Source organism: Mus caroli, chromosome 5, assembly GCF_900094665.2.
Source record: "Mus caroli chromosome 5, CAROLI_EIJ_v1.1, whole genome shotgun sequence".
Taxonomy (NCBI): Eukaryota; Metazoa; Chordata; class Mammalia; order Rodentia; family Muridae; genus Mus; species Mus caroli.
The window spans coordinates 48,024,296-48,049,108 of NC_034574.1; the positions used below are offsets into that span (position 1 = coordinate 48,024,296).

A 24,813-nucleotide genomic window follows, 5' to 3' on the forward strand; every position below is an offset into this window, starting at 1 on the left:
ATTACTAAACTGTATGATCCATAGCTTCCTGATGTATAAGCCAAAAGTCACAATAGTATCATTTTTGGATATAATATATATGTATATAGTTTTAATATATCATACTAGTATCCATAGTATTGATGAATATCATGAGAATTCAACATGGGAATTACGTTACCATAGGAATCTTTTAGCATAGTTAATTGGAAATTGTCACGGTATCTTTACATACACAAATGCTTTATGATTAGAAGTTAATTTTTTATTACTATTTGGGTGAATTTATGAACATCTTTAAGATTTGGAGGGCTAATATTAACTAAAATTTTAACTTAAATTTTAAATGAGACTTTAGAAACTTTTTTTATTTTCAGGCCTGTAATTTAATGTAAGTTCTAAGGCTAGTGACTGCATTGGCTTTGTAAAATTTATAGGATTTATAAGATTGATTTTTATGGATGCCAGGAACAAGTGATTTGTATAGTATATTCTCTTAAAGTTTGAATTTCACACTGATTTGTAAGTATCAGGTATACTTAAGCTGGGGAATGGACCAAAAGCACAATATTCTCTTCACTCCTGACAGCTGACATCTGTAAATTAGTGCTTTCATTATGTTCTAGGCCTCTGGGATCTTTTCTACAACCCAGGATTCTCCAGTGCGTCTTTGAAATGAGATACCCGGAGAGTAGTATTGTTTATTTTTTATTACAACTCCAGGACCACAAGTAGACAATTCAGAACAGAACTGATTCTTTTCAAAGGAAGAATTGTTACATCTTCATCGAATACTTAAAATGATAATTTTACAGTGGAATATAATAGTATCTCCTGTAGTATGGATACCCACGATATAGTAAGGCATGACATGCTAGCAGGTAGTTAGCAAAATAAGACAGCTTAGATGTCGTGCTATTTTGTTGAACCAGTAAGTAGGTAAGAATTCAGGGGCAGAGATCCCTGCCAGCTAGGGCATTTCATCCAGCTGTAGCCCAGCTGTGTGCCTGCTGTGTCCCTGAGCATGGCTCATGGCATTCTTAGAAGGCTGTTTCTCAGGGTTGAGGCGGCCTCTCTGTTGACGGCTGTGTCCACCCCTTCCTATCTCTTAACTCTCATTCTCCTACCCTACTGCTTTCCGAAAGCTTTCACTTCTTAGACCTAGTTTTCCTCTTTTTCATGTGCTGTTCCAAAATAGTTACATTGTGGTAGGGCTGGTGAGTAGAGTGTAGGCGCGGCTGATGCAACACAGCGTCTTTCTTTGTTCAACTGAGGAATTACATTTACTGTTGCAGAAATTGCCTTGTTAGCAAAAAAAAAAAAAAAAAAAAAACCCAAACAAAAACTTTTAATCTCCAGCTGTCTGTCTTTCTACATCCTGTATCCTCCTCTACCTCTCCTGGAGTTCTGGTTCTGTTCACCATCCATTTTCCTACCACCCAGTACTCCAGAGGCAGAGGTAGGTGGATTTTTGCAAGTATGAGGCCAAGCCTGATCTTCATAGCAAGTTCCAGGACAGAGACACTGCTTCAACAAAACAAAGCATGAAAGCCCCGAACTATTAGCTCTTTGAAATATTATCCTTAGGTTGTTAGAGGGTCTCTCCCAACTTACAGGCTTATCTTCTATCATGAAAAGTTAACATAACTCTACTGTGCTTTTATGTTACTACTTCCAATGTTAGTGTAGCCCCTGTGTATACCGGACATCTCTAGAACTGCAAGTCCACTTAGGCAGCTGCTTATAGTAGACTACTTGTTGGTAACATTTTGTACTTGTATGCTATTAGCACTACATTTCTAAGAGAAAATATCTCAAGTGTTAGTGTGGTGTTTTGAATCAAAAGCTACCTATAGTACTATGGGTTTGGACCAGAGTTCATATTCTATTTATCAGTTGATAGACATGTGTAATCATATGTATGATCTCTTGGCCAGGTGTCTCTTTATAGAATCTAGAGATAGCAGCTACATTTCACGGTAGCTAAAGGGTACATGTGGAAATGGATGTGTAAGTGTGTATTTAGAAAAAAACTCCTTAATTAGCTGGATGACAATAATAAGTCCTGGGCAGATGAGATGCCTCAACAGGGGAAGGGGATTGCTGCCAAGTTTGACTTTTGAAACCCGCAGGTAGAAGGAGATAACCAACTCTTGAAAATTGTCCTTTTACCTCCACACTTACAACATACATGTGCACATTTATTTGCACATATGTATACACATAAATACGTACACACACAAAAAATAAATGCAAATCACTTTAATAAAAATAAGTTCCTCTTCTCTTAGTATTCATCATCAGAGGGCAGGTTGTGAGGACAGTCACATCACATGTATATTGGTTTGTCTCACGGTTGATCCATGTATAGATGATGAAGAATACAAAGGAGACCAATGCAATATTGAAATGGGCATTGGGAAAATGTTTAGAGGAAGGAGTTCTTAGTTTGAGTCAGAGAGAGTAAGGACAAGGCAGACAAATGGAAAAGAGAAGGAAAGCCAGTCTCAGCTGAAGAGTGTCAGGGTCCACAAGGACACAGGGCATCTTTAAGAAGCTGCAGATTGTGCAGCGTCTGCCATTCTAAAAACACCTTGCTCTGAAACCTACTGTGGCCATTTACTAATTTGTTTATACCTAATTAAGAGTTCTACCATGAGAAAATTGTAGGCTCAGCATGGGAATAAATGTACTGCTTTCAGAGCTGCTACAGTGTCCACATTGAAATAACATTCATAAATCTGGTATGTAGTACATAGTTAATGTTAGCAACAGTTTTTATTGGTGTCCTAGCCATTTTTAGAATTCAATCTTCCCTGTCAGCATTCTGTAATGAAATGTTCTGGGCTGGTTGTTCAGTTTACAGTGCTTTAGACAACAGCCCTCTTTTGTTATAACGGAATCAGAAAGACAGAATTTTAAAGTAGCTTAGCTCAGTTTATTACTCTGTTTATTCAAAAACTGAGCCTGAGTTAAAGAGCTACGGTGGCTCTGTGACTCAGGTACACCGCCTGGCAACGGTCTCTTTCCATTCCAAAGTGTGCTGAAAATCACCGAAATGTCAGCCTATAGCACTTGCCACAGTTTTGAGCAAAAATACTTGGTAAGCAATTCCAAACTCAGTGACAGGTGGGCAGAGGGATGGGGCAGCTTCAGGTTGCTCTTTGTCACTGGGGATTTCCTATGCAAACAAGCCTAGGTTGAATAGTACTCACTCTTTAAGTCTCATCTACTTCAGTAGTTAAGTGGCACCCAACAAGCTGTGCATGAGTGCTCAGTAAGGAACTTATACATCCTTTAGTGGAAAAGCAGATGTTAAAAGAATTCCTTCTCTTCTAGATGATTGTAATTAATTAAATTCTGTGGGGAAAAAAGTTCTTATGAAGAACTGAATTTAGCTAAGAAAGGAAGATTCAACAAAAATACAGGAGATGATAGGATTCAAACCGGTTTCATATCAGGTCTTTGAGGAGGGATAAAAAGGAGCCACCATAGGGGCTGAAAGATCAGCAGAGTGTTTGGAGCAGAGGGAGCTAATACAAAACTTCTCATGTCCTGGTCATGAGAAGAAAAGCTGTTTGCAAGGAACCCAGACATCAAGTGGAAAGTCAATTCTTTCCCTCAAGTAACTCTGTCTTATGATAGGATGGTATTGTTTTAAAGATGCATTCAAAAGAAAATTGGTTTTACAAACAAAGCTATTTTAGACCAGCACAGCTGTCCACTCAGGTCGAGTAGTATTAGGACTGGACAGTTTCGTGCGCTTTTTTGCATTTCTTCCTTTGAATCTGGTCTCCTTGGAAACTTGATGTGTTGGATTGCTTAGATTGGTTTTTTTACTATTGAAAAATCCAAAGGCAGAGAGAATCTTATCCTGTTTTCCTGGCTGAGAGTTTTGTGTGGGTGTGTGCACTGCAGCTGTGCTGTGGGTTTCTTGGCATCTAGACAGGGCAGTTCTCCATGAAGTGCATCGCAGAAGGAAGAAGCCTTCGTGTAACAAGGCTACTTTGACTGGATTAGGTTCAGCGGAAGGCCCCTAGGCCTGGGCTGCTGGCTGGTAGCCTGACTTGTTTGTCTCTGTGGCTCCAGCAGGCTCAGCCCATATACAGGTGTGAGGGTAGAGATGTGTCAGAAAGAGAACATAAGAGCTTTGTCTCAGTATAAAATTGCCACTTAGCAATACAGTTTTTAAAGAAGGTTTTTATTAGTTAATTATACTTTGCTTGTTTTTTTTCTTTAAAGATCATTGAAAAGGGCAGTGTGAAAACATTGCATGCAAATGTGAATTTAGCATTTTCTATAATTTATGAGAATGCTCTTTTCCTAGAGCCTTTGTGCACAGATGGATCTGCAGCACTGCATCTATCACTTCCTCCTTGTCTTTAGCCCCGTTTGCCCTCTGGTGTGGTTTTCCCCAGTCTTCACATTAAGTGCAGACAGTACGCAGCTCTCCATTTCTCAAGCCTTCCGTTGGAACAGCTTACCCTTTACACAAGCAAGCAGAGAAAAGCCTCCAACTTAATTCTTATGGTCTCTTCTTGTTTATACCTTTGCTCTTGGTTGTTGCTCTCAAAGTGCTATAGAGTAAGCTTCTATCTTAGTGTGCCTGTGTTCAGATCCAGTCTTTACTAATGTGGTCCCTCTCTGACTTTCTGCCTCTTCCTAAAATAAAATACAATACAAACCAAACACAGGTCAGCAGGGTTATGTCAGATCTTCAGAATTCTATGGCTTTTATTGTAGGCTTTAGTTGATGTAGTCAAGCCAGAGGACTTACCTAATTCATCCTCATTCACACACACTCTCTCTCTCTCTCTCTCTCTCTCACAGACACACTCATTTACCCCCTCCCATTTTTTAATGACTAGCATGATTTAAATGTTTCCTTCCCTCATCTTTCTTCATTTCTAAGTTGCCCCCCCTCCCTGAATCTTTGCCCAGGGCACCTAGGTTTCACAGGGGTAAACAAGTTCCCCATCTGATCTCTGCTGTATGCTGTAGTGCCTGACTCTCACAGGGTGGTTCTCTGATTAGATAAAGTGCCAATCAAGTCTATATCTAGTAAGGTGTTGCACCCATGGAAATGAGTTGTTTCATCCTTTAAAAACTCTGTATTGATGCTTATTTTAGAATTAGTTTTACTACAGTCTGTCTAATTGTTTTATGTATTTTTTTCTGTTTTAGATTGTACGCATTTGGGAAAACAGGAGTGGGCCTCACTATTTTCAGCTTACCATAGAATGCTAGATGCTCTTTTACTACCACTTATTACATCTAATTGAAAATTTAATCTCTCCCATATATAGATGTGTTCAGATCTTAGTTTTGAAAGCAGTGTGCTTTAAACTATATCTTCTTTTCTGTGTTACAGTTCACAATTGGACACTTGAGGATACCCTGCAGTGGCTAATAGAATTTGTTGAACTGCCACAATATGAGAAGAATTTCAGGGATAATAATGTGAAGGGAACAACACTCCCCAGGTCAGTAGTCACCCAAGGGCGTTGAGAAATGTGATGTAGATGCAACCTTTCAATTCAATCTGAAAGAGACTGCTGGGGCTGACGGGAGAAACAAAATACTATAAATATATCTGTTTGAAGCACTTTATCTTTTTCTTATTTTACTATGTATTTATTCTTTGTGTATGCATGTATTGTATGTATGTATGCATGCGCGTTTGTGGCGTTAGAGTGCAGATGACAGTGCATGTGTGTAGAGGTCAGAGAACCATCTCTCCTGGACCTTTTACCTTGCTTTGTTATCAGTGTGTGCACGCAGCAACTTAGGAGGCCCCCAATTTACCGAATATTCTCTCACTGCTACCTTCTAACCTGCCCAGGCAGTGAGCACTGAGTGAATCCCTCTCCCCTCAACCTACCCAAAAAGGCTTCTTACCTTCAATTTGGTTTTCAGTGTACATTGTTCATCGAAACAGTTGAACACTGAGTGTAGTGAGAGCTTTTCAGCTGCTGCTAGGTAAAAGCTCCTGAAGTAAGAACTGTTTTTAACATCTATTAAAAATATTTAGTAAGTCTCTTAGTAATTTTACTTTTGTGTGTGTGTGTGTGTGTGTGTATGTGAAATGATAGTGAAATGCTGACATTAGTTATTAGTTAATTATTATAAAATACTTTCAGTTTCATAAACTTGGCAATTTTAGTAAGTTATAATAGAAAATAACTTCAGAAGACAGTAGCTCATCAGTATAGTAGTACAACTATTACCCTGCAGAAGGCTTTCAGTATCACAGATGAGCTTTCAACAATGATAATCAGTATGTGAACTGGTAAATATGTTGCTTGTGTATTGAAATTTATATACTGGAAATATCTTGTTTACTGCATATTATTTTTTCTATATACAGGATAGCAGTTCATGAAACTTCATTTATGATTTCCCAGTTGAAAATCAGTGACCGGAGTCACAGACAGAAACTCCAACTCAAAGCGCTGGATGTGGTTCTGTTTGGGCCTCTGACACGTTAGTATTTCTCTCATTCAGCGATACAGAGTGCAGTGTGCCCCATCCTTGTTGCAGAAAGCAGACAATAGAGAGGAACAGGGAACCAAAAAGAACCATTTGCTAGCCATGAAGGAAATGTGGCTTGTAGGATGAGCTTTTCTGCCATAGAAATAGGAATTTTCAAACTAGTTACTAATATGAAAAGCTATGAAACTGTGGCGGACCTGAGAACCTCTCAGAAGCCAAAATCTAAACAAACGCCCTGAGACTGTAGTTGTCTGCAGTATGGAGCACTGATGAGAGTAATTTATTACAAAACCGCACGCTCGAGGAAATGCTTTATGGTGAGCGATTGATTCCCCAGCTTGTGCCTCAGTGACAGTGACCTGGCCTAACTGAAGGAAACGGAAGCAAGTTATGGGACCCCTTCACTCTGGGGGGTTTTCTTTCAGTAGCATGAGATCAGTCACAATAAGGCCTGTTATAGCCATACGTGTTTTTCTTTGCCTTCCTGCAGGTCTTGTATAATAGATAGATCAAATAAGCATACGGATTGTTGGGAGAGTTGTGATTTTATAAAGCTAGAATTTGTAACTGGTGGAAGGAGATATTTAGTTTTGTTTGCTTTGGAAGTCTGCTTTTCTGTATACTTACATTGTATTACACTCAAAAATTAATTTAAGTATCTGCTTTTTTTTTTCTTTTTGTAGGTCCACCTCATAACTGGATGAAGGATTTTATTCTCACAATTTCCATAGTAATTGGTGTTGGGGGTTGTTGGTTTGCTTATACACAAAATAAGACATCAAAGGAACATGTTGCAAAAATGATGAAAGACTTAGAGAGTCTGCAAACTGCAGAGCAGAGTCTCATGGACTTACAAGAGAGGTAACCGAGGCATCTCACTGCATGTGGACGTGGTGGCTAACGCTGGGAGGTGGGGCTAGGAGGATCAGGCCAAGGCCATTGTTGGCCGTGTAGCTAGTGAGATCAGGGTCAGCTTGTCCTACTAAGAACTGCTCTCAAAATCCAGAATAAAACAACATTTATTACCAAAACCAGTCCTAGCTGTGATGTCACAGAAGTAACTATGCTCGTGAAATGTTACATGATATGTATGTAAACATTTAGGTTAGGTTAGTGTTCATATTAGGAGTACATGCTTATTTCATTTTGTAGTTTTGGAGAATTACAATTTGGGAATAAATATGTAGAAGATCATAGGAAGTAAATCAGATATAGGTAGAATGTAGTTGAACCTTACTTTTAAATAGATTTAAATGTTTATAAGGTTTTTTTTTAAGTCTTTTTTGCAGACACTGTTTTTTGTGATCCATGTGAGCCCAAGATAACAAAAATTGGACAAATAATAGGTTGCCTGGTATTTACCCTAATTTGAGATTAATAGAAATACTATAAATTCATAATATACTATAAATTTTAAAAGTATAGTATTGTTTGAAACAATTATTTTTCATTGAAATGTAATCTTGGATACTTAAGTGATACATTTTTAAAAATGTATTGTTCTCTAAGACTTGAAAAGGCACAAGAAGAAAACAGAACTGTTGCTGTAGAAAAGCAGAATCTGGAAAGGAAAATGATGGATGAAATCAACTATGCCAAGGAGGAGGCCTGTCGGCTGCGGGAGCTGAGGGAAGGCGCAGAGTGTGAGCTGAGCAGGCGCCAGTATGCAGAGCAGGAACTGGAGCAGGTACTGTCCTCGTGGGAGTGGCCCAGCTGCTACTCAGAGGGGCCGCTGGCCGAGGTTTCCTTTTTCTTTTGTTTTGTTCCATTTGCTGTATCCATGATGTCATGTGTACTGTTAACACGTAAACAAATTTTTAGCATTCATCAAATTCATATTTTACAAATAACAAAATGGTAGCCAGAAGGTGAAGTCGCCAGCTTGCTGCTGCTTCTCTGCAGCATTATGATCCTGCGTCCTGCTAGGTTTGCTGGCTTGAGTTCATGGGAGGTGTTTACTTAGATCTGTACTAAGTTTCTTTTCTAATGTCACCGTGTAAGATAAAGGACTTCTACTGTGGGCTTCTGTAAAGCCACAGGCTGCAGGTGTGAAGGATTCTATTAGTCCTCCCTGTCAAACCTGTTAGATGGTTTTACAACACAGTCTGCTGAAGTCTTCAAAGGTATCTGCAAAGATGTCCTTCCTAATGTCTGTTTCCTCCACTCAGCTGCTCCAAGTAGGATGGAGTAGACTTTGAGACATTTCACAGTGCTGCAGAGAAGGGAGGATTGTAGAAGGGTGTCATGGCATGCGTGTGTATCAATTTCCTGTCCCTGCAGAGATGAATTACTACAAGCGTGGTGGCATAAGTAAATATAGATTCATTATCACTCTGAAGTGTGCCTGCAGGGCCTTGTCTTTCTGGAGTCTGTGTTTCCTTCCATTTATCATCCCATCAGTTACCTGGAATTCTTGTCTGATGGCCCTTCCTTCGTCTTCAGAACACATTCTCTAATGCCATCTCACTTTCTGACTTACCCATTTACTGATGGAGAAACTAAGAAATCAGATAGGATTGGGAAACTTGTTCAGAATTAGTTGTAAAGCAGGGACACGACCCTAAGTTCTCTGCCTCACTGTGTACTGTTTATGTACTGCCTGTCAGTTTATTGCCAAGTCAAAGATCAGAATTATATGATGAGTTTTAATTGCACCTCTGGGCACATGCATTTATTGAGCACCACTGTTTCTTCTAACGTGTCCTTTTGGAGAATCTGTCTGACTGAACTCTGGTCCTCTTCTGTTGCTGCTGACTACATCTCTCGCAAAATAACATTTTAAATCTCTTTCCCTTTACTTAACATTAAGCTTGGGTCTGGTTAATTTTTGAGTGTGATGTTTTTTTTATCTATTTGCAAGGTTTTTTAATATAAAGTTTACTAAACTTTTTAAGAAGCAATTAAAATTGCCCTTTAGATGTATTTTGTGGTTATGCCCATCTCACTGACAAACCTTTCTGTCCAGAATGTAGGAAAGAGTCGAGAAGTTAAAAATAAAGGCCTGTCTAAAGTTATACACCTCCAAGAACTAGGTATGCCCTTCAGGCTCTTACTAAAACTCCCGGCCTGACGGTTGGCTTGTTTCAGGACTATGAACAGCTTGCTAGCTCATCCTCTAACTTTCCTATAAGGAGGAAGTAACCCAGAGGAACTAATAGTACTTTTTGTCTTGTTAGCATATGTTAATTACCCTGCACTGTGGTTTCCTTGCTTTGTTTCATCCCGTCCCTCCCCAGTTACCCTCTTCTGTTCTCTCCTGCCCTTTCCTCCCTCACCCATTCCTCCTACTTTCATGTTTTCCACCTGATTATTTGGCTGTCCCAATGAGTTTGATTTGGTTCCTTTATGGAGTCCTTGAGGAGGGAGTATTTACAGAAGCATGGGCTTGTCTGTCCTTCCCTGAGTGAACCTTAACTGCTGTAAGAACAGGGTTGACAGGTGACTGCCTCTCCTTTTATCTCTGGTTCTGCCATAGAGAGCTTTGCATGCCTTTGTAGACCCTAAGGTCACCGGAATGTGATGTTCCGGTTGTGCCAGTATACACACAATCCTCATGTCATCCCAAGGCAATCAAGGGTGGCTTACAGGAGAACAGTGGGTCTTTAGGAAGAACTCAGTCCAACATGATTGTATTGATAAGAAAGGCCACCTTGAGTAGTCAGTGTGCAGAACCCTTGCGTCTGCACTCGGGGACCTGCTCTGAGCACTACCCCTCATAGAATGCTAAGAGACGAGGAACAGGGTTACGTAACCACTTCTGTGTGTTACACAACAGTTACTCAACAGAGGCAAGCTTTTGTGTGTTTAATTTCAAATCTTCCATTTCCTCTACTGCTGTTCAAAGCATCATTTACTGAGGAAGTAAGTTATTAACCTGGGAAATGAACTTATGTATATCTATGCAGTACCCTACAATTGCATATAATGTGAAATATGTCCCCCCCCCCCCAGTGGAGATAACTTCAAAAAGAATCAATATGGTATTATTTTCCTTAAATGAAGACTTTTGGGTAACTAATATCACTTTATATTTTTATATCAATGGTTTTGCTCCTAAAAGTTTTATATTATTAATATAAGTCTCAGGCAGTGATCTTCAAAAGTATGAATTTTACTGGAAGCTTCATGGGCTTCCAGCCAATCAAATCCGTCAAGCCAGGTCTGGAAGCTAGGTTTGAGGTATGTGGGCTGTTTCTTTCTGACATGTTTCTACTGTTGTTTTCAATGTTCCAGAGGGATATAGTTTTTAAACCTTAAATTGATTTGTAAATGCTATTAACTAAGTAGACTTTGACCATTCTCATGGATAACAACATAATTCAAACTAAGAGTTAAGATTTCGATCAAATAACAAAGTTATAAATAATAGCTGTTGAACAGTTGCTAGTATGGGATGGACATAAATTTCACATTATTTAATAGTTAATTTAAGCATTGCTCAGCCTTAGTTTATGCCCCAATACAAAGTTTCTGTGCAAAATAATCTAACTATTTTAAGAGAAATTTATGGAAAATGTTTAGGGTTGTAGAGAGTAGCATGAGTGAAATGTGTTGAGATTCTGTGTGTAGTATCCTGAACATTTAAATCACACTGAATTTTTAGTTTCAAAGTCTTAGGAGAGAAAAGGTTTGCTGTAGTCTTCTTGTGGTGTTCTGTAGGGCTGTGTGTCACAGGGCCTGGTTTCAAGCTCTTTCTTCAAGAGGTATCAGCAAGGCCGCCACATTGTCCCATGTACATTACAGAATGAGTCACACTAGGCTAGTGCCACCTAAGAAGTTGCTTCTAGTGAAAAAGCCTTTTTTTTTTTTAAGTCTCAAGTTGCAACTCTTTTTTGCTGTTGTTGTTTTGTTTTGTTTTTTGTTTTTGTTTATACACTATGTGTCCTGTTGTGATTTCTTTTTAACTTTGGAGTTTTAAGATATTTTTCTACACTGCCCAACAGCTGTTCTATTTCTTTATCAAAAGTTTGTGTAGTCCTATTCTTAGTTTACTCTGGCAAACAGGAAGGTTTATTTAAATCAGTTGGAATTATTCAGATCAAACATCCCTCTGCACTTTAGTTTAGAAATGGAGGGAGTTTCAGTTAGCTCAGTTAGCTTTGTGGGCATAGTCATGGGCCAGGCACCAGGATCAGTGTCCACCGTGCCCCCGTGGCCTGGTGTGGAGGTTTTCATTATGCATGCCAGTCCCACCATCATGCCCAGATTGTAAGTAAGTTGTTCCAAGAACTGAGTCTCTCTTCCTTCTTTGTCACTTTCTTACTGGGGCTTCTTTTCATATATATTTTTTCCTTAGCATTTATCACACTTAACACATCAGCACCTTATTTCCTTTATTTAATTGGCTGGCCCTCAAATAGCATGTGGGAAAATACTTCATCCTTACAGGGAAAGCAATGCATAGTTTCTCACAGGGAAAATCAAATATATTCTTGGCCAGAATTGACTTTCTTAAAATTTACACATAGTTTATTCACGCTTAGTGTCTGCTTGCTTACAGGAGCAGTGGGTGATCTAGACAGGGTGGAACAGGCTGTAGTGGGAGACAGCAAGAAAGAACAGACGGGGCATCAGGAAAGGAGAACTTGAAAGTCCGCTTGGTTTATGTGGGTATTGCTTCATATCCTAGGTAACCAAAAGTGTGATCAGTAATTTATATATTTCCTAATTTGTTTTCTTTTGTGTCTGATTTGTCTTAGCCTGACAGCTATAAAATAAACAAACGAAGTATTTCCACAGTTTATGTGTGCGTGGGCACATGGCCCCTTCACGAATCTCTGGGTTCAGCTTTGTCAGGAATCTAATGATGTACTTCAAGTCAGCACTAGTTTTGAAATAAATCATTTAGATTTAGGGACTTTAAAAAGGTTTTGTAAAGTCTATAATTGAATTGTTTGTTGTTGTTGTTGTTGTCTTGTTTTGTTACCAACGGTTATTTCAGTCTTTTTTTCCTTTTGTGTTTTCTTTCTCTCATCCTTCCAGGTCCGCATGGCTCTAAAAAAGGCCGAAAAGGAGTTTGAACTGAGAAGCAGCTGGTCTGTCCCTGACGCACTACAGAAATGGCTTCAGCTAACACACGAAGTTGAAGTACAGTACTACAATATTAAGAGGCAGAATGCTGAGATGCAGCTAGCCATCGCTAAGGACGAGGTAGTCTCTTATTTCATGATCAACCACTTGGAATTCAAAGACCTCAGTAAAAGCCCTTCTTGAAGATTCTGTTTTTAAAATTAGAGTTTGTCATCTAAATTGACTCTTGCAATTATTGAATTTAAAGTAAAATTACTTTCTCTAGAGAAGTGCGTATATAGCTTTCAAAATTACCGTAGCGTCCTTGACAGTTGTGACTTTTGCCACTATTGTAAACGTTTTATACGGAGCTTCTCTCCTCCAGGTTGCTGCCTCCTATCTCATGCAGGTTAGTAGTACTAGAAATTCATGTTTGCTGTTCATTAAATTGTGTGACATAAGAGTAATCTGAATTCTGGAAAATGCATAGTTGACTCACTAACACCTCATTGCAGTAGGATTTGGTTAATGTCTTTCTGTTGGTTTTAATAGAAGATTCTAGTCTTTCGCGGCTCTAGACATCTGAGAAACAGTTCTCTAGAACAAAGCTTTAAATGTCTTTGACTTAGGAGAGCATGCTTTCTCATCTGTTTTCCTATTTTGAAAACATGTCTGTATCTTGGCTAATAATTTTCTACTGGTTTTATGATTAATAGAGTCAAAACCAGGATCAACTTCACTGGTTATAGAAGTAGTCATTTTCCTAAACCTAGCTTTATTCTTTACCTTTTGGGTCTAGGCAGAAAAAATTAAAAAGAAGAGAAGCACAGTCTTTGGGACCCTGCACGTTGCACACAGCTCCTCCCTGGATGAAGTAGACCACAAGATTCTGGAAGCCAAGTGAGAATGCTGTGCTGTCTGTCTGTCTGTCTGTCTATGCTCAGCTGTATGCATGTACTATGTAGATAATGTGTATTTAACCAGTGAAGCATATATAATGACATAATTGATACTGATTCGGAAATTGGATAATTTCTTCTTCTCATCAGTCAGGTTCTGTGGTCTCCTCCTGTTGTTTGAATTTTAGTGTCATATTGAAGACTTCAGTCTGATAAGTAGTTCATCCATTGACTTTCAGGAAAGCCCTCTCTGAGCTGACGACGTGCTTGCGAGAACGGCTTTTCCGCTGGCAGCAGATTGAGAAGATCTGTGGCTTTCAGATAGCTCACAACTCTGGGCTACCCAGCCTCACCTCCTCCCTGTACTCTGAGCACAGCTGGGTGGTGATGCCCAGAGTCTCCATTCCACCCTACCCTATTGCTGGAGGGGTTGACGACCTCGATGAAGACACACCCCCAATAGTGTCACAGTTCCCAGGTGAGTGGTTTGGGTTTTAAAGAAGGTGCTTGACAGGACCTTTTAGGAGTGATGTACTTTGAAACTTAAGGGGAAAATACATTCTTCTTTGCTACTTTTTAGCATATTTTTCTCTTTTTCCCATACATTCTCACATATATTCTTTGTATGTGTGTTATATATTCTGTTTTAGAAATCTACCTGATCAAGAAGTATGGATACTTAATTTATATAATTTATCACATTTATATTTCAACAGTTGTCATATATAACTCATGGTAGGGCTTTGCTTTTAAGCATTACTTATCATTAAATTAAACTGAGAGAGTCACATCAGAAAGGGGAGTACAGCTTTATGACTGCTGATGTGACATGCTGAACTCTGAGGGAAAACTGCAGGAGAAGGAAGTGTTGGGAGCTGGGTTTGGATGCTGGCTCTGCTGTAGTCAGTGCTTGACTCTTCCAACAGCTTATGCTTTGTTCCATTCCCAAGGCTTTTCTTTCTTTCTTTCCTTTTTTTTTTTTTTCTAATATTTTTGTTTTGCTTTTCAGTGCATTCTTTTATTAATAGTGTTGCCCTGCTCTGCTTAACTCATGGAGAGCTAAGTCTTTCTGTCTTCAGCAAAATTAAACTGTGCTTGTTTATGAAAACTTAGATGTGATCTGTGTATGTGTATGTATAGAACATTATATATGCATGCACGCAAGTCAGATGTGCTAGTTGTTTTAAGATAGCCTGCTGTGTAGCTCAGGCTAGCCTCCTGCCTTAGCCTTCTGAGTATTAGGATTGTACTTGTATGCCAGCATGATGTTTCTCTAGAATGTAAGTCCTTCCAAAGGAAGCTTTTGTGTGTATTAATATTGCTTAGTGTTGTATGCTAGGCTTTTGAGTTTTACTTTGTAGAAAACAATCTTGGTAAGATAAAATTTGAATGCTTTAACTCTTGACTTTCTGCAGTTACAGATGTTTTCAGTTTACAGGATTTTATATTAGAAATTATTCTTTACCCTTATTACTGCTTGCCTGGTCTATTGTTCCAGTACTTAGGACTTTTTTTTTTTTTCCATGTCAATAGAATGAAGCTCTGAAGAGTGGAGAACTAACTCTATTAGCTTAGTTCTTGGTTAACTGAAACCTCAAACTATTAGATTTTGATGACAGTCAAGTCATCTTACCTGAGAATTTCCAGTTTGGCCTTTTCTGTTCAATGTTGCAGCTTTCCTGAGACTGTTAGAACAGTTCTGATTGTATAAGAGAGTTGTGATCAAATCCAGCTCTTAATCTGACAGATAATTCCCGGTCAGTGGACCTGCTTTTGTCTTTTCCCTGGCTTTGATTCTGTTAATAGCATAGTGGGGTGAGGAGGCAGTAACTCTCCCAGGGAGAGCAACAGCTTGTAAGCTTGGGGAACGCTCGAAGCAGGAGACCTCATTTGTCTCCTTGTCTGGACTGTGAGGTGGTGATGGTTGAGTTGCGTCTATATTCAAGCTGGCTTGCAATTTGAATTTGTCTATTTGCTTATTGGCTTATATATGTGCACTGAAATCATGAGTGCATATTTGTTTGAAAACTACGCCTTTTAAAAATAGTTTTTCTTTAAAATGTGTAATTGTTGAGAATCATAATTGTGCTTGAGGAAGATCAATTCCTTTAGTTAAATCTTTTTCTTGCCTGTTTTAGAAGCACTTTTGGGAGTTTGGAAATGGCAAAACTTTATTTTTATTTACTTTTTTTTGATCCATTAAAAGAAGATACTTACATTAAATGTGAATAATTGGCATATATTTTAAATAACTGTGGTATTATACATAGACATTTATACTTGTAAGTGTGAAAAAGTACAAGAGCTGGTTTGAAATGTTATAGGAAGTTTTAGAAATTAATCTGATTGCTCATAGAATTGGAGAGCTGTGCCTCCACCTAGTGGCCACTTAGTGGTACTCCATTTTGCTTTGTAAGTCCTGGACTTTATAAAACAAGGGCTGTCAGCCTGAAGTGTACTGTGGTAGGATGAAGGTGCTTCATTTAATTATCTCTTTATTGGTTATGTGTTACTTATGCTTGAAATAATGCCCAGTAAGCACGCTTGTTGAAGGTAAATCCCAAAGGAAGAGATTCTAATACACATAATAAGACTGCCTGTAGTTTTACATGAAGAAACGCAGAAACTGTTAGTTGATATATTTATTGTGAGTAGACGAATAGAGGATGGAATTACTCCTCCTTCCCCGGGTTTTAAGTATCTGCTAAATCCTTTCAGAGTAGAATGTCGTAGTAATGTATTTCAAACTTCTCATAAAGCCCTTTGTACATTCTTAAAGTCACTGAAGACTGTGCCCATCCACTACAAAAGTAAACAGGTTGTCTTACTTGTTTTTCTGAAATGAACCACACCATCTCTCTTTCCCTCTTTTAAAGTTGTGCTTTTCTAAAGCTCATTAGAACATGCTTCCTCTACATATGTAATATCTAGTATATACCATTGCTGCATACTTACACCACCTACATAAGGATCATCAAATTATAGATATAATTTTTCAACTTCTTTGCTCAAAAATGTGCTTCAGAGTTTTTCTGTGTTTATCCAAGTTAAATTTACTGTGATTGTTTAACATGAGACAACCGAAGCTTGTTTATATATTTAATAACATGGGTTCTCTCCTTTCCCACTGAGATTCCTTGTATATATTTCTTTTTAAAAACAATAGTAGAAACACAAATCATTATGTTATACATTATGCACAGCTCTAAGAATTTCTCTGGACCCTTTGAATGATTTTTGATCACTAGGCAAGGATCTCCTATTAGTCATGGCCAAATTGCCTTCAAAGGGGTTTTGTTTGTTTGCATACCCAGTGTTTATGAGTCCTGCTTCTGTCTCCTCACTCACACTTGACATGACTGGTTCTGTAGCCTGGATGAATATGAAACAACGCTGCACTGTTCCTAAACTCACTTCATCGATAGTTTGGGGATCTGTAGTGCAGATGTGCAGCCTGCTTCCCTCATCTGTTTCATCCTGAGGCTCTTCCGTGGTTTGTTGTCGCACTCTGCTTCCCTCTGTCTTCCCCATCCCCTTCTATCACTCTCACCACTTAGGGGCTTCACATAATGTGATTTAGAAACTCTTCATGTGGTGTTAGTATTGTCTGCTGTGTTCTGCTGTGTGGGCTGTCACTCATAGCCATCATTTTGTTACATTTTCATTGATTATTTAGAAATAATTATCTCCTTATCATTCTGTTTCACTTTCTTTCCTTTTTGTTCTTTTTTGAAAATATAGCATTGATTAGTATTTTGTTAAGCAAATTAGAAGAAAATATCCTTATTGACATTTTTACTGAAAAGTAACAGTTTAACTAGATAACGGTGTAGATTAATTTCATTCTGTGTATTCTCCATACAGAAATTTATCCTGGTGAGAAATTTATCCTCAGTCAAGTTAGTGTGGTTTCTCTTTAGGTAATCTCTAATTTCTGATTACTAGGAGAATTATTTCATTTCCTGTTTTGTGGTTTCTTCATAATATAATTGGCAAGACAAAACGGGAAAGGTCAAAACTCTTGATTGATTGAGTGTCAGCTGGATCCTAGAAGTAAACTCATTCACTGTGATGATGATTGGATGGGTTGGCTAGAGCTGAGTCCTGGGGAAGAGAGCATTGCTGTGCAGCCTGAGGCCTGCTGTCGTCTGAGCCCATTTAATGAAGGCGTGCTCCTTTCCTGGTGCTGTGGCACAGGAAGGATGCAGCATGCATGAAGAGCGAGCTTGAGAAGGTTGCTCTTGGGCTGCTTTAGTGTAGGAAAAGAAACAGAGGATCATTCTGTTTGTTCCACCTGCACGGGTCTTCGATAGGCAGTAGACACAGGGAGACCTGAGACAGAGGCTTGCTGAGGGCCTGTGTTCAGGAAGCAAGCTTTGGTTTCAGCTGACAGACTGTGTAGTCTTCACTTAAACCTCTTAAAGGTCAGACAGGCTGTGATACGTCAAGACTGTCCGTTGATACTTTATACAGTTTTTTCCTCCTGATCCAGTATGAGTGTTCATAAACATTTATCATTTCTTCTAAGTGTGTGATAGTGACTTTAAATCTAAGGGTTATTTTGAATAGCACTTCAAGTTATTCTTTTTAATAGTGTTAGATTTTTTTTATAGCAAAACTACATTGGTGTTCATTTATTTTAGTTTTACTTCTAAATGTTACCATTTTATTACATTTGTAATAATTGCTGTTCAGTGTTTCCATTGGTGGTAGAGAAGGGCATTTGTCGATGTAGTTGCTTGAATAAACATTAAACCGATATTTGACATCAGTTCTCGTGTATACGTTTGGGAGAAGACAGTTAAGGGACATTGGTGGCTATGAGCATTTTCATTGGCTTGTATTTTTCAGGGACCGTGGCTAAACCTGCAGGATCTTTAGCCAGAAGCAGTAGTTTATGCCGCTCTCGTCGCAGCATCGTGCCATCCTCCCCACAGTCTCAGCGAGCTCAGCTTCCTGCCCACGCTCCTCTGGCAGCCCACCCTCGGCACCCTCACCATCCGCAGCATCCCCAGCACTCGTTGCCTTCCCCAGATCCAGACATCCTGTCTGTGTCAAGTTGCCCTGCTCTGTATCGGAACGAAGAGGAGGAGGAGGCTATCTACTTCACTGCTGAGAAACAATGGTATTGGCGTTTATCGTCATTAAGTGCGGAGTGTGGGTCTCAGTGGGGCTGAGGGGGCACGTGGGGGTGGAGTGGCAGCAGTGCCACAGTGTATTTTGTGCGTGCCACAGACTCAGTGGCTTCACATGACACCTGTTTGTGGACCCCAGTTCTGTATATCTGACGTGCATCTGGCCTGAGTGGGTTTTCTGCTCAGAGTATTGAGGCTAAAATCAAGGTGCTGGCCCAGCTGATTCTTAGGTGAGATCTGGAGTCCCCTTTGTGGCAGAATTCAGTTCTTTGTGGTTATATCGCTGAGGTCTTATTTCTGTACCACTCTAAGCCTAAGGTCTGTTTGTTTTCAGTTTCTAAAGGTAGCTTCGTTTGCCCAGGGCTTAAGAAAACATTGAGAGTGGGGGCTGGTGAGATGGCTCAGTGGGTAAGAGCACCCGACTGCTCTTCCGAAGGTCCAGAGTTCAAATCCCAGCAACCACATGGTGGCTCACAACCATCCGTAACGAGATCTGGCGCCCTCTTCTGGAGTGTCTGAAGACAGCTACAGTGTACTTACATATAATAAATAAATAAATCTTTAAAAAAAAAAAGAAAGAAAACGTTGAGAACCTAATGGAGGGAATGATAAAATCAGATGAACTTCGTGACTAATGCCCGTGCAGTTCATTCTTTGAGGGTGTCAGTGCACTGTGAGGCCCATGGCTGTCGGGAGCTCACATCTCAGTGCTGCTGGTAACAGAAGAACTCTGTTGGTTTCTGATTTTGCCACATATTAGTAGTGTGGATGGCAGTCTGCATGGCTCCTGCCACATGGCTCTTGTGATATTAACATCAGATCACTTTTCCCATAATCATCTCACTGCCTAATGAGAGTTATTTTTTAATTAGCAGACAGTCTTTGTCCTTAAGAACAATTGGCGTTTGCAGTCTCATTGCAAGTATGGGTTTAATGCACCTTCCCACAGGGAGTTAATTATGATTAACATGTTATTTATGTGTCTTTGTAGTATGACCACAGCCAGCAGCAGGATGGCTTTACCTCTAAGTTGTTTTCCTGTGGTTTCTGGAAGATTGTAGGGGACGCCAAGAGCTGCCCTGGCCCACAGAATCTTTCTATCATGGAAAGTTAGTTAAGTTCTCATTTCACATAGCTTGTCAAAACTTCGCAGCAGGTTATAAATATGAGAGGAATCTGACTTCAGGGAACGCCTGTGCTGCTCTCCTAGTAATTACTTGTTCTGTTAATCTGGACTTTCTGTCCACATTCCATTCACAGACACTCACAGGCCGTCACCAGGGTTGTCTTTCCTTTCTCTTTAAACACATATCTTCTTGTAAAACTTACATGTATTTAGCTACAGGTTGCTACAGAGAAAAATCATGCAAATGTTGTATATGATTTCCAAAGGATACAGGCTGTAGAAAGAATGCACATTTAAAAAGACAGAAGTCAGGGGCTGGGGAGACAGCTCAGCAGTGGGGAGCACTGGCAGAGCTTTGATTTTAGCACAGTGTTCATAGTTCCTCATCCTTTTCCTCAGAAAGTTATATTTCATCAAGCTCATAACTAAACATTAAAGGAAGTGATTAAAATTCCATCTTTTCAAACATATACTGGCAGTTTTGTGGTTCAGAAAGAAAAGTAGTATTCAAGGAGAGCAAAAGTCAAAAAGGCTTAAGAAAATTCAAACCTCAAAAATTTTCATCTCCCTGAAAGTTAAAGAAGGCATAGCTTAATTACTTTGCTTGATTGTTATAAATTATCCTAAATCTGGAGAGTGACTCAGACAATACAGTGCCTGCATGAGCATGAACACTGAGTTTGGATCCCTGGAACCAGTGTAAGAGCTGTGTATAACCACGAGTCTTAACTCCAGCAGGAGAAGGACTGGAGACACACAGATCTCTAGCTCATTAGCCAGTCAGCCTACCTGAATTCACAAGTTCTAGATTTGTTTAGAGACCCTGTCTCTAAAATAGCATGGATAGCAGTCAAGGAAGATTGGCCTACTCTTGCACATACACAGATAGCCACACAAATACATACATCCACAGTATACACACACACACACACACACACACACACACACACACACACACAAGGTGGGGAGATGACAGGCTATATTAAAGGAAAACTTTTCAAGTCTTACATATATTTATACATATATAATCTCTTTTTTATAATAAATAATGAATGGAACTTGATTTGGTAGAATATTTGCTGTTACTGTTAATAACATGTAGTTCTAAAAGTATTACCTTTGTCTGTCTCATTCAGGGAAGTACCAGACACAGGTTCAGAATGTGACTCCTTAAACTCTTCCATTGGGAGAAAACAGTCTCCTCCTTCAAGCCTTGAGATATACCAAACATTGTCTTCTCGAAAAATCTCAAGAGACGAGCTTTCCCTGGAGGACTCTTCCAGGGGGGATTCACCCGTGACAGCAGATGTCTCCCGGGGCTCCCCTGAGTGCGTGGGTCTGACGGAGACCAAGAGCATGATCTTCAGCCCTGCAAGCAGAGTGTACAATGGCATCCTGGAGAAATCCTGCAGCATGCACCAGCTCTCCAGCGCCATCCCGGTGCCTCATCCCCGACACACATCGTGCTCCTCAGCCGGCAATGATAGCAAGCCAGTTCAGGAAGCCTCAAATGTTTCCAGAGTAAGCAGCATCCCACATGACCTCTGTCATAATGGTGAGAAAAGCAAAAAGCCATCCAAAATCAAAAGCCTTTTCAAGAAGAAGTCTAAGTGACTCGGCTGACGTGATGGAATTCCATTCAAGTGGCATCTGTAAACTGTCATCTCCCACCCTCCACTCCGTTTTTATTCTACTTTTAGGAATGTAACTCCACTGGGGCTTTCCAGACTTGATGCCATAGTGGAAATGTCCGTAAGGGCAGCTGTCTACTGTCTGCTTATATCTAACTGACTACGCAATCAATTCATCAAGTCAGATCACCACCACCGGAGTCATCGGCAGGAGGCAGTTTACAGTTCTTTCCGCCTATTTATTTCTGCATTGATGTTAGTGATGTACACACAGCATTCTGTCGAAAGCCGCTATGGACTTACAAGCTTTAATGGACTGTAAGCCAGCATGGGCTTGCAAAATTTTCTTGTTTACCAGAATATCTTCTTATCTTTCCACAGAGCTGTTTCCATCATGGACTAAATAACTTAAAAGACGTAAAACTGATTGCACTACTGTTTTCCAGACTGGAAAAAAAAAATCTCTGCAAGTAAAACTGTATAGAGTTTATAAAATGACTGTGGATAGGGGACTGTTTTCACTTTTAGATAAAATGGGTTTTTAAGTAGAAACTAGGGTTTCTAATTGACTTGATTTCTGGAAATGAAAACCCACACTTTTATTATGGGACGCTTCCTCAAATGCATTTATTATTATAAAGTTTCAAGTCCTGCTGTAAAGACCATGTTGTTTTGTTTTCCCCAGGGCTTTCACTGTGATTTACTGCACTGCAGGCTGTATGATAAAATATAAATAATGTAAAGACAGAAGGCTCTTGATTCCTTATACAAGTGGAAGAGTAAAACTTGATCGAAGGACTTAAAACATTCACATGCTTAAACTGCGGTCTGGGGTGTGGGGATTCAGGCACTTGTTTACAGACTTTGAATAAATGCAAAGAATTTATGGTTTGTGAAAAATTTGTACTGTGGAAAAGATAATAAATTGGAGACATTATTGTGTGGGGTTGTGCTGATTTTTGTTGATAACACTCCACTGAAAACACTGTTTTCTGGAGAGCCATGTAAGCTGTCTTGCTGCTGAATTGCAGTATAAGAAATAGCGATGTTTTGGAACTACGTTGTCAACAAATTTCTTTGTTTTATATTGTTTGTCATATTTTTATGTAGTTTGAAATGTTTAAATGTTCTCATATCAAGATTAACAAATATAAATTTATGGTGCATTTAGATTGTGTTGAATGAGTTTGTAGAGTTTGGAACTGGTTAGATGCTGGGCAGGCCTGAGAGTAGCCTGAGAGTAGCCGCGCGTAGGACAGCAGTGCACATTTAGTTTCCACCTTCTCAGCTCTTAAGACCTCAGGCAGAACTATCTGGAAATACAGGAAGACGGGTGGTTGGGTGAACACGGATATGTTAACTAGAATTTTTTTTTTTTTTTTGGCACTGGCTATCTGGGAATGCTGATGGATAAGTGAGACGACCCCTTGAGATTTGCATAAAAGGAGGGAGTGCTTTATTAAGGATCTAACTCTCAAAGCCTCCTGTGAGTTGTGATTATTTACCTCCATTGGGCTGGTTGTTATAATCGTCAGGGTCTCGCTGGGCTCGATGACTACCAATCAGCTCCTAAGATCAGAAGCTGTCTGTCTGACATAAAGATGCTTTGCAAGATAGCGTGAAACGTGGAGTTCAGAGACCACTCTAGAGTTCTACTGGAAGGAAAGCAATTTTGCATAAAGAATTAGAAAGTGTTCAGGAAATCCCCCAGACTAAGGGGGATGTTTTGTCTTTGTCACAGCTGGACCAGAGGTGTTCTCTTTGGAAATTGCAACAGAAATAAGTGCTTTTTAGTTTGATGGACAGAAAGGTCAAAGCTACCAGAGTGTGGAGTGCATACAGAAGCCTTGGCTGTGAGATTGCTTATAGCTAGGGTTGGTAGGGTGCCCTGGGTCAGAGCCAGGTAGAAACTAGCGGAGGTTGGGCTGAGAGAGTAGGGGTGGGCTTAGGAAAGGAGTGTATTGTGTATACCTGATTACACATTTATAAACAGGTCCAACCGAGGGGTATGTACTGTTGTATGGTGTGATATTTATTTGCATTAGTAACAGTATTTGGAAAAGAACAGAAGTTGAGAGGAAAGAATCTAGTTTTGGAAAGCCGCCATCGTTTCGGTATCGCATCACATGCGAAGCGTTGGGCATTTCTGTAAGTTTTACATTAATTGCCTTCCTCTACTCTTTCAAAATTGATGCTCTCCTGTTTCTTCCTTACTGTAAGACGGAAAGATTCCTGGTAGTGAAGTGCAAAGAAGAAAACAGCAGCATGGCAGTCAAATCACGCTATTAAAATTACTTTTACTATTTGGTGTGGGTTTTGCTAGTTATTTTTCTAAATGGGTATGTGTTTTACATAACTGAGAGCATATTTATATCATGCCATTTCACTTTTAACTCAAGAGTTTCTCCAACATTAGAATTTCTTTGCAAACAACATTTTAGTGACTGTCTAATAGTATGACGCTGTATGGATTTACTATAATCTTTTAAACCCTTCTGTCATTCAGTGTTATAGTATATAATGTTACTATTGGAAACATTCATCATTTACTTAACATGATCTCAGTATGCAATCATTTAAAACATTAATGCCATTCAAGTTTAGGCTACTGCCATATTTATTACATGTGGAGTAGCAGCATTTAATATTTGTTGAGTACTGTCTATACCAGGCACTCTTTGAAATTCTGGGATATGATTCTAATTCAATCTTTACAATAGCCTGTAAAATAAGGCTCTTTGTTTTTTTAAATCACTGTTTTCTCCATGATCAGACAGTGCAGAACCTTAGTTCGTTGTTGAAGCGTGCTCAGCGGTAAGTGAACACTCTTCTTAACATCGAAATAGCACTGCGTAAGTTCTCATTAACATGGTTTCTTACCGTGTATTTTAAGGAAGTGTATAGCAAAATGTGAAGGATATTTTAGTTCATGTCTGTGTACATACGAGTATATATGGATGTATTCACACTGCCTCACGCATACTTCAGGGGTAACATTTTCAAGGTTTCTCTACCCTAGCTCAATGGTTCTCAGCCTCCCTAATGCTCCAACCCAAATGCAGTTCCACATGTTGTGGTGTCCCCAACCATAAAATGACTTTTGTTGTTACGTCATAACTAATTTTGCTACTGTTATGGGTCATAATATAGATATCTGATATGTGACCCCTATGAAAGGGTTGTTTGACTCCTAGAGGAGTCCAGACCCACAGGTTGAGAACTGCTGCCCTAAGCAATGTTCCTATCCTCTGCTTGAAGACACTGAGTGTGAGTAACCTTTTACTCGATGATTTCTGAACTGCAGTTTCGTTAAAGCTTGACTAAGTTCATAGGAAAAGAATGTCTAGAGAAATAGGACGCTTTTCACTGTTTTGTTAGCCTATATGTTTCATGTTAGTGAATTGCTTGCCTGTGGTTTTTGCTCATTAAGTTCTTAAGAATCTAGTGTTTTTCTAAATATTTTTGTAATGCTTTCTTCAAATAGTTAATGTGCTTTGTTTAGCAATGAAACTAGTTTTCTTTTTTTCTTTTTTTTTTTTTTT

General features: G+C 39.4%; 1 protein-coding gene across 1 annotated transcript in view; it reads left to right on the forward strand.

The window, feature by feature from the left end:
* The window catches only part of Stim2 (stromal interaction molecule 2), a 119,022-nt gene extending 95,448 nt beyond the window's left edge, over positions 1–23,574 (forward strand). Inside the window, exons 4-12 of the mRNA XM_021162824.1 lie at positions 5,351–5,462; positions 6,347–6,462; positions 7,155–7,332; positions 7,981–8,158; positions 12,454–12,621; positions 13,280–13,380; positions 13,619–13,857; positions 18,231–18,504; positions 20,777–23,574. Coding sequence (XP_021018483.1) covers positions 5,351–5,462; positions 6,347–6,462; positions 7,155–7,332; positions 7,981–8,158; positions 12,454–12,621; positions 13,280–13,380; positions 13,619–13,857; positions 18,231–18,504; positions 20,777–21,254 — 1,844 coding nt within the window. The 3' untranslated portion in view covers positions 21,255–23,574. The remainder of the gene's footprint in view (positions 1–5,350; positions 5,463–6,346; positions 6,463–7,154; positions 7,333–7,980; positions 8,159–12,453; positions 12,622–13,279; positions 13,381–13,618; positions 13,858–18,230; positions 18,505–20,776) is intronic.
* The last annotated feature ends 1,239 nt before the right edge of the window (positions 23,575–24,813 follow it).